The sequence below is a fragment of the Strix uralensis genome, chromosome 4 (assembly GCF_047716275.1).
Source record: "Strix uralensis isolate ZFMK-TIS-50842 chromosome 4, bStrUra1, whole genome shotgun sequence".
In the NCBI taxonomy this organism is placed as follows: Eukaryota; Metazoa; Chordata; class Aves; order Strigiformes; family Strigidae; genus Strix; species Strix uralensis.
In genome coordinates this window covers 115922034-115938351 of record NC_133975.1, presented here as the reverse complement: position 1 = coordinate 115938351, position 16318 = coordinate 115922034, and the positions used below count along the sequence as shown (strand labels likewise).

Genomic DNA, 16318 nt, shown 5'->3' with positions numbered 1-16318 from the left:
TACACACTTCCTATTTAATTAATATGTTGAAAGAATTAAACGCATGAGAAAAAAGTGACTGTCCATTGTTGGACCTGAAAGACTACTTCATGAAGTTGTATTCTGTATGAGTAGAAGTGTTTCATTTAAAGCCTTACTGAAATACTCAACCTTCTCACCCTCACTTACCAGCATTTTCTGTGGTCTCTGTGTGATTTCCTGGGTTTTCTCCATGTTTTGGTGCCAATTTGTCTTCCTCTTCTCCTTCAGTTCCTATAATAAACTCAGGTCTAGTATACAGAAGACTATCCTCGAGGTTATCTGTGGGCTCCTTTAAGAATACAATAAGTTAAATTTGTTTCTTGATGTTATCTAAATACATAAGGCTGTATCCTACTGTTTAAGTTATATTTGGTGTGATAAGCTGAGCTCAAACGAGGCAGACACTGTCTCGTTCCGCATACACTTGTGCATTCAAATCACCTGCATATCTAAAATGCTGCATCGGCAAATGCATACTAACAAGGAGACTGTTTCAAACATGGATTTAAGTGATACCACTTAACAGAAACTGTATTGGTGGATCCAATCACAGGGACATGGTTTCACCAAACTTGTCATCCTTGTCTCAGAGGAGTAACAGACAGGAGCAGGGCACGTTTCCTACGCTACTGTGGAGTTACAGGCTTAGAGGCAGGAGCTACCTCAATCACTGTTACATTAAGAAAAGGACCAGCTGGAGTTACTTCTACCTGTGGCCAGGAGCTCAGGATTACAGATTGCCATTGTGACCTTTAAGTTATAAATCACACAGTGGATCCTAGAAATAGTACCAATCCCCAGTACGCAAGACTTCACCACTTGCTACTTTTTGGCTGAGGTGAGAATCTGAACTGCAAGGGCACGAGATGACTTTTATAACACAAGTTACTGAATGCCACATGCACAATACCTACAATTAGCATACACATCCAAATGGAATTCCGAAACTTTTACACATCAAAAGGCATCACTACGTCCACCACTGAAAAAAAATTACTAATAAACATCCTGCCACTACCATGCCACAGTAAATAAGCACTCAGACTAAGGGGAACGATGCTGTCTTCTGAACTATCAGATGGAACAGTTATGTATAATAGACATACAGCTGAAAATAAATTCATCACATCACAGGTAATGCTTCAGTTCTTCTGCAAAGCTACAGAGGACTGTAACGATGACTAGTGATCGGGGACTACATAACTGTGTCTGACAAAGTTGAACACTCAACCTGAAGTATATTCTGTTTTTCAAGAGTGCGCAGCATCTTCAACAATCAAGCACCAACTAAGGCTTGCTCACTTGACAACTGATTCACTCAAAATCATTAATTTTTTCAAAATATTGACTCTTAGCTTTTAAAAGATGAAAAGCACTCAATATTAACATTTCACATTTTATTTAAGACCCAGTATCATAGGAGTGTCCTTCCAAAGTGAGACAGCACTTCAATGTTGATGGGAGAAGAGTTCATCCCAGATGAATATTGTCATCTTCCCTGGCTTCTTTTCATCAAATCAAACTTATGAAATTTTACAGTTTAATGGCATTTTGCTTTAACCTCCCAAATCCTCCATGCCAAAGGTCAGTGTAGCTTTGCTCCCTTGTGCACAATGTAATGAGAAAAATGAGGAAGAGGAGTTTCAGCACACCAATAACATAGGCCCTTTGCTTCTCTACTTACCACAAGCCTGATTTCTTCTTTTGGAGCAAGCTGTTCCAGCAGCTCAAAACCCAGCTGGTAACACAGAATGCTGGACTGACACAGACCACATTCAACTGCTTTTTCATCTTTCTGACAGGTGTGAGAACCACCCCAGGGTGCCTGGAACACATTGTTTATGATGGATATTATATCTTTAGAAATGCTGTTCTCTAAGCCCAAAGTGACACCATCATCCTGGAGTTCCATCTGAAAGAGAGTGAAAAGAGTAAGGATTTATTATTTATTTTTAAAAGCCAGAGCATTAACTGTTCTGCCTCTTCCCACATTTCTGCTAGTGTTATATTACAGTACTGGGAAGAGTTTGAGATAAACCTGGAACTCACAATTTTAAACTGCCACTGGTGTTGAGGCCCAAGGTCGAGCAGCTAGAGTAAACAGACAATTTCAAGCACCAGATCCATTAATTTTACCTGCAGACAGTTATGCAAAACATTCAGCCTCGGATTCACAATGTACAAATTTAGCTATCCAAAAAATATGCATCTAATCTAAGTCTATCAACAAGCCTCTGCTTCTAGTCTGTAGAAATAAACATATCTCCAAGGAGAAGTTCCTTTCACTCACATGAGCTACCTAAGATGAGTGTGGAGGTATCTAACTTCTCTTCATTGAACATGAGCCTATAACTCCTATACGGGTAAAGGCAGTTGTAGAGAGATTTAAATGTCATATACTTCATGCTTAGCAGAAAGGGACTCAATACAGGATTAAAGGAGAGCCAAAAGTGATTGCAGAACTTCAGTGTCCCCTCAATGTGAGTGTTCTTCTCTGCGAGTACCTGCTTCAAGATGAGATCAAACATCAGAATGAAGCAATTAAGATTCATTTCATCATCTTCACAGTCAAAATCAATTGTCTTTCCACTGGGGTGTCCAAAGTTCTTGAAAGGGCTGTGAAAAGGACTACGTATTGGACTCCGAAATGGGCTCTGGAAGGGGCTTGGGAAAGGACTCAGCATGTTGTGCTGAACTCTGCGCCCAGGGTCAGAAGCAACGCTTACCTGAAGACATAAAGAATCAACATGTCCAAATGACTGCTACACATTTAAGCAATCTCATTCTATACAAAACTGCAGAAAATGGCAAGAACTTTGACAGCCTTACTATTCCCTTCTGTAGTTCTTTTTCAAAATGTACACGTCCCTTAAATACCATTAAATGATAAAATATGATAGAAGTACAGGAATTATATTCTGCACAGATGTATACATTCTCTCAAGCTAAGTGGCTGACATCCATTACCTTATTCCTAGTGAGGAATTTTAACATCATAAAGCAAACAGAAACTTGGTGCAGGCAGTAAAGCGGCCATCAGGTTACAATGATCTGCTCCATGATCCAGGGACATGAACTTCAATAGTAGGAGGCTAATAAAGGAGGCTATCTCAAGAGAACAGTGTAACTAAGACTATACCAAGGATACAGGTAGCTGGAAATTAACTAGACACGACGGTAACAAGATGTGCATGTCTGCACTGATTTATATCCACACCACAGTAAGCAAGCTGGAACACCCTGAGAACCTCTAAGTGTTGCAGGGAGATACACAGTTAGATGACATGAGGTCTATTTTTAGGCCAGCTACGGTCTGAAAGACCAGACAGTAAGTCTGACCGTTTTTTCTGCTTAGTTTTTAAGTGATCACAGGCTAGGTGTGGGAGTGCTCTCTGCCAAGCTACATCAGAAGACAGGCAGACCACCTGTCAGGAATCAACAGCCTAGATGCTGTAGTTCCTTAAATCTAAAGATCTGATCTTTCAAACACTCTTATTCCTGCTGTCCTTGAAGCACTTCATCCAAGACTACTTGGAAGTTAGTTACATCAGTCCAAGTATGTGTAGTACCTACAGATTTGTACATGTTTTCTTGAAGAGCATAAGCCTTTGACAGACTTTAGATCAATCTTTGCAACTCTTTGACAGGGAAAAAAAATGCAGGGATACAGAAATAAATTCTGCTGACACCCTTCCAAAACATACCTAGGCCTACCAAATCTGTACTATTATACAAAAGCTCACTCTGGGTTACCAGTTGTCCGTAAGAACTTGTTGATGGTTATTAACAGAAGGTGCAGAGAATGAAAATGGTCGGAAAGGATATCAAAAACACTCCAAACATATCCCAGACAAAACAGTTCACTAAGGAAGAACTACACAGCTTTTCTGCAGTTCCTATCTGCATTATCTTTACACTGACCATGTGACAGAGTTGTATTAACTGAAGAAGTCATATCAATTTTCTTCCACTTTCAAAATTTATAGTGTTTCCAATCAAATGCTGCCATATTGAAAGACAACTTTTTAATTCTTCACATGCGCTCTATTAGGAAAACTGTTCTAAGCAAAAAAATAAGCAGGAGAAATAAGAGTTACCCTCCGAGCTGCAAGATTTCCTGCCAGTTCACTGACTCTCGATTTTCTTTGATTTGCTAACTCTTTTACAGAATTAACTCCATCAGAAAACATGCTGATTAGTAACTGAAGAGGAACAACAATGTCTAGTTCAGATAACACCTGAGGAAAGACAAACAAAAAAGCATGAGTTTCAAGTTTGATCAAAAATGCCAGCTACTTTCTAAGCACCTTTATCATATGATCCTCAGTTCAGCAAGTTCCACATATTTCACTTTGGTATTCAATGAGGTCAGCTGCAAGCTTAGAGAACTGGCAATAAAAGGGTATTTTCAAAATATTTGTTGGCATCTGCTTGGTGCACCTTGAGATCAGTTTTATGCACAAACACACAGGGATGTGGGGTTGTTCCAAAAAAATATTTCTGTAAACCAAAAGTATTACCAATACTTGGATGAATAACTATTACTATACCTATGATTACTTAAAACTGAATTCCTGTATTTATACTAAGAATCCAGTCAGAATAGTAGCCTACAGGTGTCAACATAGTGACAGGATGGTTATCTGCAAATCACTGAGGGAATATTCATCGTCCATTTTGTCACTAACACTCAGACAAATACAAGCTCATTTGTACTTTCATTAACTATTATTAGGTGAATTAAAATCTAAAAAAATCATACTTGAAAACTCTGCATACCTGAAAATTGCTAGTGATCAGGTAAACTGGTCTTTGCAGAGGCTTAACCAAAATTACCCTCAGCAGAAAAGAAGTGGTAATGAAGAACACAGATATTATTCTCAGGTGCTGTGGAAAATTTTATATCCTTTTGAATTCACTGCCCACAGCTGACATGACTGTCCCTGTAGCTTTTGAATATGAACACTGGGCGAATGCCAGCTTTGTGGGCAAATAGAGCATAAAAGGGCCAGAGCAGCAGCAAGCCTGATGAGTACAGCCCTAATCTAATTCAGTTCTTCACACACGGGAACAACTACAGCTGCTTCTGGAGTCTGGAATTAATTTTGGAATCTACAGACCAAATTCTGTGGAAACTAAAAACTACTGCTGGCAAAAAGTCAGACAGCTGAATGGCCCTAAAGACACAACTGACATTCAAAGGTAAAAACGAATTTCCAGGCTTCCATTATATTGCCCATGATGGGCTAGTAACAAAGTTTCCTGTGATCTGTCTACCAACCATCCTTACTCTGGGGCTAAGCAAAGGGCAGAAAGGTTCCATGATCCTTGGAAAGGTGGCTTCTTTTCCCCTCTCCCCTCTTTTTTTTTTTTTTTCCTTTTCCAAAATCATAAGCTGCTTCAGCATGACTTGTCAAGAGAAGACACTTACATGCAGCCAAAGCAATGCTTGCTCTTGCACAGAGGATGGATACCCTGTGAATCGACAGCTAATGAAACCAAACATCTCCTCCATTGAGAAAGGGAGAGGGCAAAGTTCAGTGTCAAACATTTTGCTGAAAAGTAGAACAAAAACATAGCTCACTGAGTCACCATGGTATACACTGTGTGAGACATAACAGAAAAATGGTAGAAAGGCAATCTCAGTACCAGCACTGATGATGCTTCTGTAATCCTACTTGCACCCTCACCCTCCACGGGAGTTGAGCTACATTGCTGATACCACCTGTCCTGACTACACAAGGTCATCTCTGAATTTGGAGATGCACCTTAAGAACTTACATCACATCTCATATCATGCCCAGTTTCATTTGACACCAATACCTTTTTTTAACATCCAATGTAAAAATTGGAAAATTTCTCATCTCACCACTCCACCACTATTCGATGTCTACACTAAAAAAAGTTTACATCAATACCTACAAATACAAATTTACAGTCAGTTTCAGAGCCTCTTCATCAGTTTAAGGGCAATGTGAAGTTTTATTGTCAAAGGCATAGACCAGACATGAAATTATGACTTGGACAGCCACCATTCTTATGCTGGTATTTTCTTTGCTCAACAGGGGAAGATATTAGCTAAATCAATACAAATCATCACTCTTTCAGTGCCAGCTCTACTAATCCTCACCATTTCTTATCAACAGTTGGCCAGGAGGAGAAAAATGTGTCTTCCACCATACTGCAGGAAACCACTGAAAATGTGCCCTGCTCACAGCAAAGAAGCATCCATGTAGTTGGCTATTGATTCAGATTTGAGGATATCAGGAGCAATAAAAGGAAACTTTCCCAAAGCTTAAGTGCTTTAGCCTACATATAAGTTATAAAAAAATTCAGAAGCATTCGCTCACTGCTGCCTGTTGTACACAGGCATTTTTACTTGTTGTCACCATCTTATTGTGCTAAAACCCTCAACAATCAACATATGCTACGACAGAATGGTTCCTACATATGTCTACATACCTCAACACTTCCCGGAACTCTTTCAGTTGATTATCAGGCACTTCCGTCCTTATAGCTTCCAACCACTCTGGCATGATACATTCCCACACCGGCTGGTTTATCACATTGTATGGAATCAAGCAAAGGATTCGATTCAGCCCTTCTTTTAATTGGGTCACAGCACTACACGATTTGTCCCAGTATCCACCAACCTGTGGGTATTTCCAGGAATCATACTGATGAGCAATACTTCCTAGTCCCTGTAACTTGCTCAGCACCATAAATTTGCTCAGTGTGTTGCAGCCAGGAAATTGTGGGGGGTGATCATCAGTACCTTCCAGCCTGAATTCAGATTTCAGCCATGGGGATTGCATCAGTTTTTTCCTCTCTTATTTGACCCATAGTACACAAAAGCACTGTCCAAGATTTAGATGAAGTTTGCTCACCTCCAGGCCATGACGCAGAGTAACCTCTCATTGTTTACAGTTCTCAGCAAGGGACAGATTTGTTTGGTCAAACTTGCACCTTCAATTATTTGCTCTGGACAACTTGTTACAGTGCTGGGTCTTTATTTTGAAAAACTTGGTCTGTACCAGGTGTTCTTTTGTGGTTGTTTGTTTTGGGGTTTTTTGAGGGAAGGTTCTAAGTGATGGAAGACAAAAAATATACTTCTAAGTAAAAAAGTAACTGGCCTACAGAGATTAATTATTCTAACTGACCTTGGCTCACATCTGCTGTTCCTGACTAATGGCTCTAGAGATGCCTGCTGTTTTGGCAGCAACTACTGGTAATCTCAGCCAACAAACTATTTTTTCTCCATTCATCACAGCTAATTTCATGGCTGTTTGTCTTCATGTTCTTTCTAGTGAATCCTTGCAAATCTGGCAAGTTGTCAGTCTAGTCTTTAAGTATTGCAGTGGTGGTAATAAAACTCAAAAAAGGGGCTGGATCCAAGACAAGAAAAAGATCCATAACAGATTACACCATGAGGTTCAGTCCTTCCTTCCCCCTACAGTCTCAAAGCCCTGATCTTTTTTCTTCAATTCTAACATTCAAAGCATCCATCCACCTCTCAAATTCCCTCAGCTGCCCTCCGATTGTCCCATAGTCAGGTGTATCTTCAGAGCAATGGTTCAGAGTAAGACATCTACACATGCGGTCTGCACATGTACACCAAATCCATGGATGCACACTTCATCCCTGATGATGTAATAGATCACATCAAGTCTTTATGGCCCTTCCTAGTCTAGCCACTTCATTTCAGGAAACAAAATCAGCATGTCCTCTGGACATTTGACATGAGAGGGTCACAAAATGAAAGTCTTACAAAAGCACATGTGGTATAATTGGCAGTGATAAATGAGGAAAAAGTCTTAAATCTCTCACAAATATAAAGTTTCTATTTTCATGATGATGTTTCATTTTCTATAGAGGAATATTCACATGCCTGACCTTGTTTCCTGTCTTTACTATCCAGGTTAAGTGGCAAATTCTGCTTCGTAATTAATGGACAGAAAGAAAGACTCTAGAATCGATTCCAGCAACAGTCTCACATAGGCACCCTGAATGACTTTACAGATAAGTCTCTTTCTCTCATCAGCAGTAAGGCAAACCATGGCAAACTAGTCTCTTAACTGAGTCACTTAAATTAGGTATCTGAAGCTACATGGCATCAGTATGCCCAGAGTTCCTTCCAGCTACAACACGTGTGATTTCATGAACCTTAATTCACAGCTGCAGAGATGAAGAATGCAAAGAACAGAGAAAAATTAGTAAAGCAGACTAGTAAAGGACAGGCTTGTATCTGGGAGCAGACAAACGATAGCTTTTACTAAAGACAAGCTTGAGTGCTTCAGCAGCTTAATGGAAATGTGCAGCTATCCAAAATGTACAGTATCTTTCAATACCTGTAATATTCTTCCGACCTGTCTTCATATTGCTGTAAATAATCCCTGGACTCTAACACAGTAAAACAAAAAATGCTAAGAAAATGAAGAATTCCTGAACTCCACTGCTCCCTCAACCACTAAGATTTCTTTTGCCTTGACACAGCTGAGGGAGAAATGGTCTTTATACTTAAGACTTTAATCTCTGTGGCAAATAAAGGAACCTTCAGATAAATTATTCTTACCCTGGCAAACTCCATTGGTTTAGGAAGGAGGCACATAACCATGACATCAAACCGGACATCGCAAACAGTCTTCAACCACTTAGTAACAAACTGGGGTTTGAGCTTTTCAACCAGGCTACCAACTTCATCATCCATCATGTAAGCTGTAGAGTGAAACCACTGGAATACCATGCTAACCAGCCTTGCTAAACTCTCTGTGGGTGTATTCTCACTGGGAGTGCAAAGGCTCACCTGGAAGACAGAAACACAAATCAAGTTTCATTTCTAGAATTAAAGGTGGCAAACTGTCTACTATATTTTGCATATTCTCAGAGAAACAAGGATGCAGATTACACAGAAGGCAAATGAGCTGATCAGTTTTAAGTCGAGTTTGGTACAGAACAATTAACAAAACATTTCCAAACCAAAAAATAACAGTAAGAGGGAAAAAAACCAAGCACTGAATTTTTTGTTTCTTAGTTTCAACAGTGAAAATATCAATACAGAATGCTTTGACAAACTGAATGACTGGTAAGATGCATGATACACATACACACTTATACATAAAATGTACAAGATAAAAAGACAAACCAAATGAAGAGTTTCAAAAAGTCTTAAAGAAGATGTCTACTTAATATAATAAGTGATTTTTCTGTTGCAAAAAGATTTCAATTTTGATTTTTTGTCCTCATTTGGGGTGGAAATATAAGTTTTAAGTCCTAAAAAATTCTCATAATAATTAATATTCTTCTCCTCTTCTCCAGACTCTTTCTAAAATGATATCTGCACTGTAAAACTGTCCCAAATCTGAGACCAAGTCTGCACACCGGTTCACAAACCAGGCACACTGCTAAGCCCTTAATTACCCGCTATTTGAGCTCTTGATATCTTCTGGAGACAGGAGACAAAGTTTCAATTCAGGTTGCTGCACTGAATCCAAAGAATGGAAAATAACAGATGACAGGAGATTTAGGAAGCTCCTTTAACCACCTATCTGCTGTTTGTTGCCAATTCCTAGTGAAACCTGTACTCTCAGCACTTGGCAACCTGAAACCAGCGATTGCTGCCTTGTAGCAAGTGAACAAAGGAGAAACATTCATGTCATTTCTGGGGAAACAGCTGGTGACAGCACCAGAAAAGACCAGAACCCATCTTACAAGTGCTTTTCTTCCATGTTTTTTCTTGGAATGAGGCAGCTAACAACACCCTTGCCAATTCAAAGTACAGCCTTCATTGTTCTACTTCATTGCAGGTTGAAGTTAAGATGTTCACTTCTGGTGCTTGTCTCAGATGAGTGTTAACTCAAAGGCAGTATCAGCTGGCAGCCTTTTTAAATAGGAACTCTTGAGCTCTGTCCAGTTTCTAGATAAAAGGTGTTCATTTCATGAAAGAAAAGAGCAACCGACTATTTCTCACAATCTGTGCTGTCATCTCTACCAATACTCACTACAGAGGGATCAAGAGATTTTATAAGAATAGAATGAAGTCAGTGAGTTCACCCTCCCTACCATATAAAGACAGATTCTCAATGTCAAGGGTGAGGCATGTACAGTGTAACAAAACCTGTACTGTTTTCACTTCAGTTCTACTTCTGGAAACACAGGCCTTCAGTCTTTACAAAACATCATTTGAAACAGAAAAGATGAATATGGCACAATAAAAAAAAAAAAAATAAAAAGGCTTTAAGTCTAAAACAATGTTAAACAACAAAACCCACAAGGTATCAGCAGAATATAAAGTTTACTCAGGTAGCCTCTTGAAAGAGCAGAGCAGTTTTGTTTGCATTATGGGATTCTAGACCTACCACCCTGCTGTCCCTATCTCTGTTTAGATGATGGATGAGAAGTCCTACTGCTCCCCAGTTGTCACTGGATGACTGAGGAGGAGAGAGTGTGAGAGCTCAAGGTGAACAGGAAAGAGCCTGACAAGGAAAATTCTCCTTAAGGAGAATTGCAGAATCCAATTTTGGAGGATCTATCAGGCTCCAGCCTGGCCTGTTCATGAACTAGCCAGCAGCAGTCCTGCTATTTTCTCTGCTAGCTACTGTAAGGGGTAGAACAAGCAGGGCTTCATTCTGTCATCCCATACCAAGTGAATTAGCTTGAGTACAATGACTGGGACTGGTCCAGCTAGACCAATCTGAAGGCAGGAAGGAAAAGCAGTCCAGTGAGACTCCTCCAGCCTATTCAGAGGTAACAGAGAAAGCTGAGCTTCCAGAGAGTGATGTTGAAAGATGAAAGATCTTTATTTTTAACCTTAAAAGGCAATCCCATAATGGCACTCAGCAGGGGGCATTTGTGAGCAGAAGATGACAGAACATAGGAAATCAACAAAAACGAGTAATTCTGTTATACTCTATACAGGACTCAGAGGCAGTCAGCAGCTCCACCCAAACTACTTCTGTAATCTCCAAGTCTGACAGCTTCACAGAACACCTTTTTGCTTACAAATCAGAAAAGTATCCAACTAAAGCCAAGAAGTAGAAAAAGAGAAAATTGAGGCTTCAGAAAGAAAAGGAGAGGGAAGCAAGAGGAGTGAGAGAAGAGAGCAAGAATTTCTCACCAAGAACCAGATTCCAAACTGGCTCAGGAGGCGTTGGTCATGCTTGTCATCATCTTTATTATCAAAGTCTGTGTTGTCCAGGGAGTGATGGGAAGAGGAGAGGCCCATCTGTCTCCTGCGGTTGAGTTCATACTCCCTCTGCTCAGCATGAAACTCTGCTTCCTTCAGCAAGCTATAAAACAAGCTTGTGGTCAGTGAAAGTAGCTTTCCTGCACTGGATACAAGTATCTGATCAAGAATAACTAGAGGTTAAGGCATGTGATGTCATCATTTTCCTGAGGACAGTAATAAAATAACATTAATTTCTAGGATTCAAGGCTGACTTCTTCCATGAGGACAACACTCACATCTGATCAAGGAGCAGTAGTTCAGCTCTCCTACTTTGTACTTATCCTGGTGAAACTAAAAGCAACTTGCACAAGATTTGCAGGAAATATCTACATGAAAGCCTGATGCTGCTTTACATATTGACGCTTCATAAGCTGCCATGTTACCTGATCACAGCTTCCACGGTACACACAAGTTCCTCTGCCCCACACTCCCGGGTATTGATAGGGGGTGGCGAGGTCTGATAAAGATGGGTTTCTGCAGCTGCCCCAACTTCGCTGCTGTGATGATTCGAATGGCATCTCTTGCAATAGCGCACTGGCCTGTTGCCATGGCGGCCACAGCAGCCCGCTGAGAAGCACGTGACAACAGCTCTTCTGACATGTGAACTACAGTTCTGGAAAATAAAAATATATTTTATCAGGCCACAAGTATCAGGAAGTAGAACTGAAAACTGGGATAAGAGTCAGCACTGGGCAATTGGTGTTTTCCAAAATCACTATATATAAGCACAACTGTGTGCAAACTCCTGATGCCAAGTGGCACTGAACTTCCAGAAAGATGAGTTCAGGCCTAAATGCTGGGCCTGGAATTAAATGGCACAGCTGCTCTTCTTTTAGAGCAGACCAAACAAACATTTAAGTCATCAACCTTAACTTTATGGCTTGAAGCAATCTCTAATATTTACAGTAGTTCTCTTATCCCCTGCTTATACTTCAGAATGTCTTTTTAAGTTACGTGTAGCAACAGGCAGATCCTTAGGAGTGTAATCAATGGTGCCACACCAGTTTATGCTATGTAAGGATCTGCCTTATAGGTAACCATCCAAGCCTCCAAAATATGCGCTACCTTTATTTTTGCCACCTGGTAATCCAGCCCAACATAAAAGCTTTCTTTACCACGTAAGAACTAGAATATATTATACATTGTATTCGTCATTATTAAAACACACTATCTGGTATGTATTGCAAGCAGATTCTTTTTGTCAGCAATCTTTTTAGAGCCAAGCACTGAAGACTTTCAATCCATATATTTTTAAAAATATACAGTTTACAGTAGGATTTTTGTCCAATTTAGGATTAATCCAAGACCTCAAGGAGAAGATATAAACACTCAGATTTAAAATTAATCTCTTGCTCTATCCTCTTCATAAGCAGAATTATAGAATAAAAACTGAGCTCAACTGCATAATTGATTTGCTTTACTAATTGCCTCTTCAACAAAAACCTACAACTCAAATCAAACATCAGCAGTTTTAACAAAAAGAAACCTTGCTGCTGAATCATTCCCATCCACCAACAAATGCATTCATGGATAAAGTGTGAAAATTTGGAATGGTACAAGAAAGAACACACCACATAGTAATGGAATGACACTACACACAACAACAAATCATGCCCCATCACACAAATGACTGTATCTTACCTTCTTCTGACATATAGCAGAAATTTCAGCTGTAAGGGGAAGGCATACAAAACATCAACACAGAATGACGATCCTTCTGTTTTACTATGGCAGCCATGGGAAAATGGACTTGCTGCAAGGAAGTCTCTGAGGCTAAACTTGTGTTTCCAGATATTACTAAAACTGCTAAGCCTATTGGACTGCATGAGGTACGACACTGCATATTTAGGCCTACTGGATCTTTCACTTCAGTGTAGAAATAACAGCCTTGGTGCATTAAGTGTAGTGTGCTCTGCATCCCATCCACCTTCTGCCTATGCTTCTGCCTCATGGACAGACTTGTACAAGTACACCTGTAAGCACACTACTGTGGCATGCTGTAGGAGACATGGCTCCAATGTGCCTACACTGCCTGTGAAAGCACGCAGGATGAAAGATTAGTGAATATGGATGAACAACGTAGAAGCAGCCACTATGTCTGGCCCATAACTCCACAGCGAAATTTTTGCAGATTCAACTTGTAAGCAGCAGCTATTCAGTCTGTTGCCCTGGCAACATCTGATTCAGTAAATACAGGTGGCTGAGTGAAAAGAAGTACTTCCCTGAAGTAAATAGAAAATTCTTAATCTGGATTAGGTTTCCACTAAAAGGAGACAGCAAAAAAGTCTCCACTGACTAAGCATTTTAAGTTTGCAGAACGAAGAGAGGGGGAGTGCCTTTGTTCTGTTCTTGAAAGGGTTATTTTACAGAGTATGTGACTGTCCTTGTAAACCTAGGAAGTTCTGATTAGTCAGTCAACAAGCTTTGTCTGCATTCTGATAGATAATAAAATATCAGGCTCCCTCACTGGCCAAAGGACAATGATCGGATCAATGACTAGATCATTGAAAAATATTTTGGGTCCTCTTCTGATATCCTTTACAGCCTTCTCTTCATAGAACAGATTTTCAGAAGCTTTAAGATCTTTCAGATCAGACCCAGGTTACCAGAAGAACTAGCCCCTTTTTTGGACACTGGTGTGGGACACAAATACTTTTAAAAAACTTGGCCCTAACTGTGGATGCTTTGAGATTTGAAGATCTGTTCAATTGTGTTTCCTCACACATAAAAAGTTGCATACTATTTCAGATAGAAGATGAGTCAATTTTTCGTAGTACTTTAAGGGCATTAAGCAGTATTAAGTACAAGCTACTTCAAAATTTAAAAAAAATCCTTTAGAATAGAATGCAGCATTTCAAGTAATACAATATGCAGAAATATCAGTAAGCAATGTTGTACAATTATGATTAGTTTGTACCTACCCTTAAAATACCTCTTACCTTGTGGCAGAAGAACATCAATCAACCATTCACTGTGATCCCTATAAAAATGTTATATCTAATTAGCTTTCCATTTTTGATTTATATACTCATTTATTTTTGCACAGAGGAAATTCATCTAAATTAACATGGTAGGACTGACATTATTCTGAAGCTGCTTTTTTACAAATGTAGTTTTTTAAATTGCAGACTGCTTTACATTACCTCTCTTTGTTGTGCCTGTCTTATCACAAATTACCACTTTGCTGATGTTGGTCCACTATGTTCCAGGCTTTCAAAAAATTACTTTTAAGGCATACATTTATCAAATTAAAATAGTGTGTGCTCTGAAAGTCTGATGGCTAAGAACTGATAGAAGAATAACAGACAAACATAGAAAAAAAAAAAGGTACCAGTACCATTTTCTGTGAGTCTCCTTAGAAGCTATGCTCTACCAAATTACGTTTTCCTGCAGCTTTAAATCAATGATGCCTTAAAAATTCTAAGGTGAGATGTAACAGCTTTTCCTACAGCTGTTATAAGTGTCTTAAACCGGGGACAAAAAAATCCCACATAGCTTCTGAACCACATCATCCATTTGAACTAATGACTGGCCCCGTAAGTATTAGCAGATCTTATAAAGTAATGCAAACCAAATTAGCAATTTTAAAAAAACTAAAATTAAAAAGAAGGAGTAAGTGAGTTTTAGTCATCTCAGGCTATATTCCCTCCAGGTACTGAACAAGCCTGGACCAATTTCAATTCTTTATTCTGCTGCTTCGCAGTATACCCTAGAGAATAATCTGAAACACATGCTACAAAAAAGTAACAAAGTCTCTGTGAAAGAGCTTTCATTGTAATGTCCTGCTTTTAATGACAACTAAAGGATGAGGACAAAAAATGTTTCATAAGCAAAAGCTTGTATATTAACGAGGCTCCCCTATCACAGTCAATGCATCCCACAGTATCTATTCATTCAGAGATCTTAACTTTAAAACTCACTAGATGAGTTTTTCAGAAACTAGATGCAAATGCTGATCAAGTGAGGTAAATTTCTGCAATCCTTATTCATACTGTGTGGCAGTGTACTCCATATATTTCAACAGGGTTATCTATATAAACTATATGCTAATCAAACCAAAATAAAATGTAACTCCACAATTCTGAACAATTGAGTCTGACTATACGTGATCATTTTCCAGCTCTTAGTTTACTTACCCTGCAATTCTCTGGCTGCATTCTTCACAAAGATATAGGGGTGGTGGCTTATCACCCAAAGCCACAGACAAGGATGGGTCAATGCACATCTGAAACACAGAGAACGAAAAGACTTAACACATCTTTTCATTGAAGCTCACTGAAAAAGTTCAACACATTAATGCTAGGACATACAATATAACACAGCTTTGAGATGTGTTGAGAGCATTTAGTATTCTGAAAGACAGTACTCAGCATCTGACAGTACAGGATCTCAAATTATTTCTAACAAAGATATGGATGTAACTGAAAATGAGAGCCTATGGGAAGCGAACAGGACATATTTCAATATCAGTATTATCACTCTGAAAAATAAGCATATTTTGTGTTACACATTTACATTGCACAGTCATGACAGACCCACTTTTTATTTCTTTCCAAAGAGATAGTCACTTAGAGAATCTATTGCTTAGAACAATGTAACATAAAGTCTAGATTTTTCTCTCTCAGTAACACCTTCCAGCAAAATCAAATTTTCAGTCATCATAGTTGCTAACTACACAGCACAATTTCAGTGACAGAATGGAGACTATGGACCCACAGTTCTCTTGGCAGCATAGATCCAAACTTTGTCTTGCATTAGCTTTTATCCTTCCATGTCAGCCAGTTACAGAAAACAGTTACAGTTAACAGCCAGTTAAGTACACATTTGTTTAAGTCTTTTGTACTATTTAAGGAAAAGCTGAACAGTAGTATGCCTACACAGTATCTTAACCACTTAAATCAAAATGTTTCTTACTCCATTCAAGTGCAACACTTTATAAATAAAGACAAATGCCTCTTCAAATGTTTCTCATCTTTGTTAACGAAATCTATATTCATCCATCCAAGAGACAACAGACTGCATTTTTCTGAGTGATGACTGATCAAGACTGGTTCTGTCAAAGTTAAGCTAAGA

The 16318-nt window shown here is 39.1% G+C and overlaps 1 protein-coding gene across 9 annotated transcripts in view; it reads right to left on the bottom strand.

Moving 5' to 3' along the window:
• The window catches only part of UNC79 (unc-79 homolog, NALCN channel complex subunit), a 114643-nt gene that overhangs the window by 75131 nt on the left and 23194 nt on the right, over positions 1 to 16318 (bottom strand). For 8 of the 9 annotated variants that reach the window (XM_074868660.1, XM_074868663.1, XM_074868661.1 and 5 more), the window contains 12 exons: positions 15382 to 15470; positions 14185 to 14225; positions 12887 to 12915; positions 11629 to 11858; positions 11135 to 11306; positions 8594 to 8824; positions 6484 to 6674; positions 5453 to 5576; positions 4119 to 4259; positions 2526 to 2747; positions 1706 to 1933; positions 169 to 310 (listed from right to left, as the gene is read on the bottom strand). In XM_074868660.1, coding sequence (XP_074724761.1) covers positions 169 to 310; positions 1706 to 1933; positions 2526 to 2747; positions 4119 to 4259; positions 5453 to 5576; positions 6484 to 6674; positions 8594 to 8824; positions 11135 to 11306; positions 11629 to 11858; positions 12887 to 12915; positions 14185 to 14225; positions 15382 to 15470 — 1840 coding nt within the window. Of the gene's footprint in view, positions 1 to 168; positions 311 to 1705; positions 1934 to 2525; positions 2748 to 4118; positions 4260 to 5452; positions 5577 to 6483; positions 6675 to 8593; positions 8825 to 11134; positions 11307 to 11628; positions 11859 to 12886; positions 12916 to 14184; positions 14226 to 15381; positions 15471 to 16318 lie in introns of those variants that run through there. The other variant, XM_074868668.1, reaches the window with a different exon arrangement.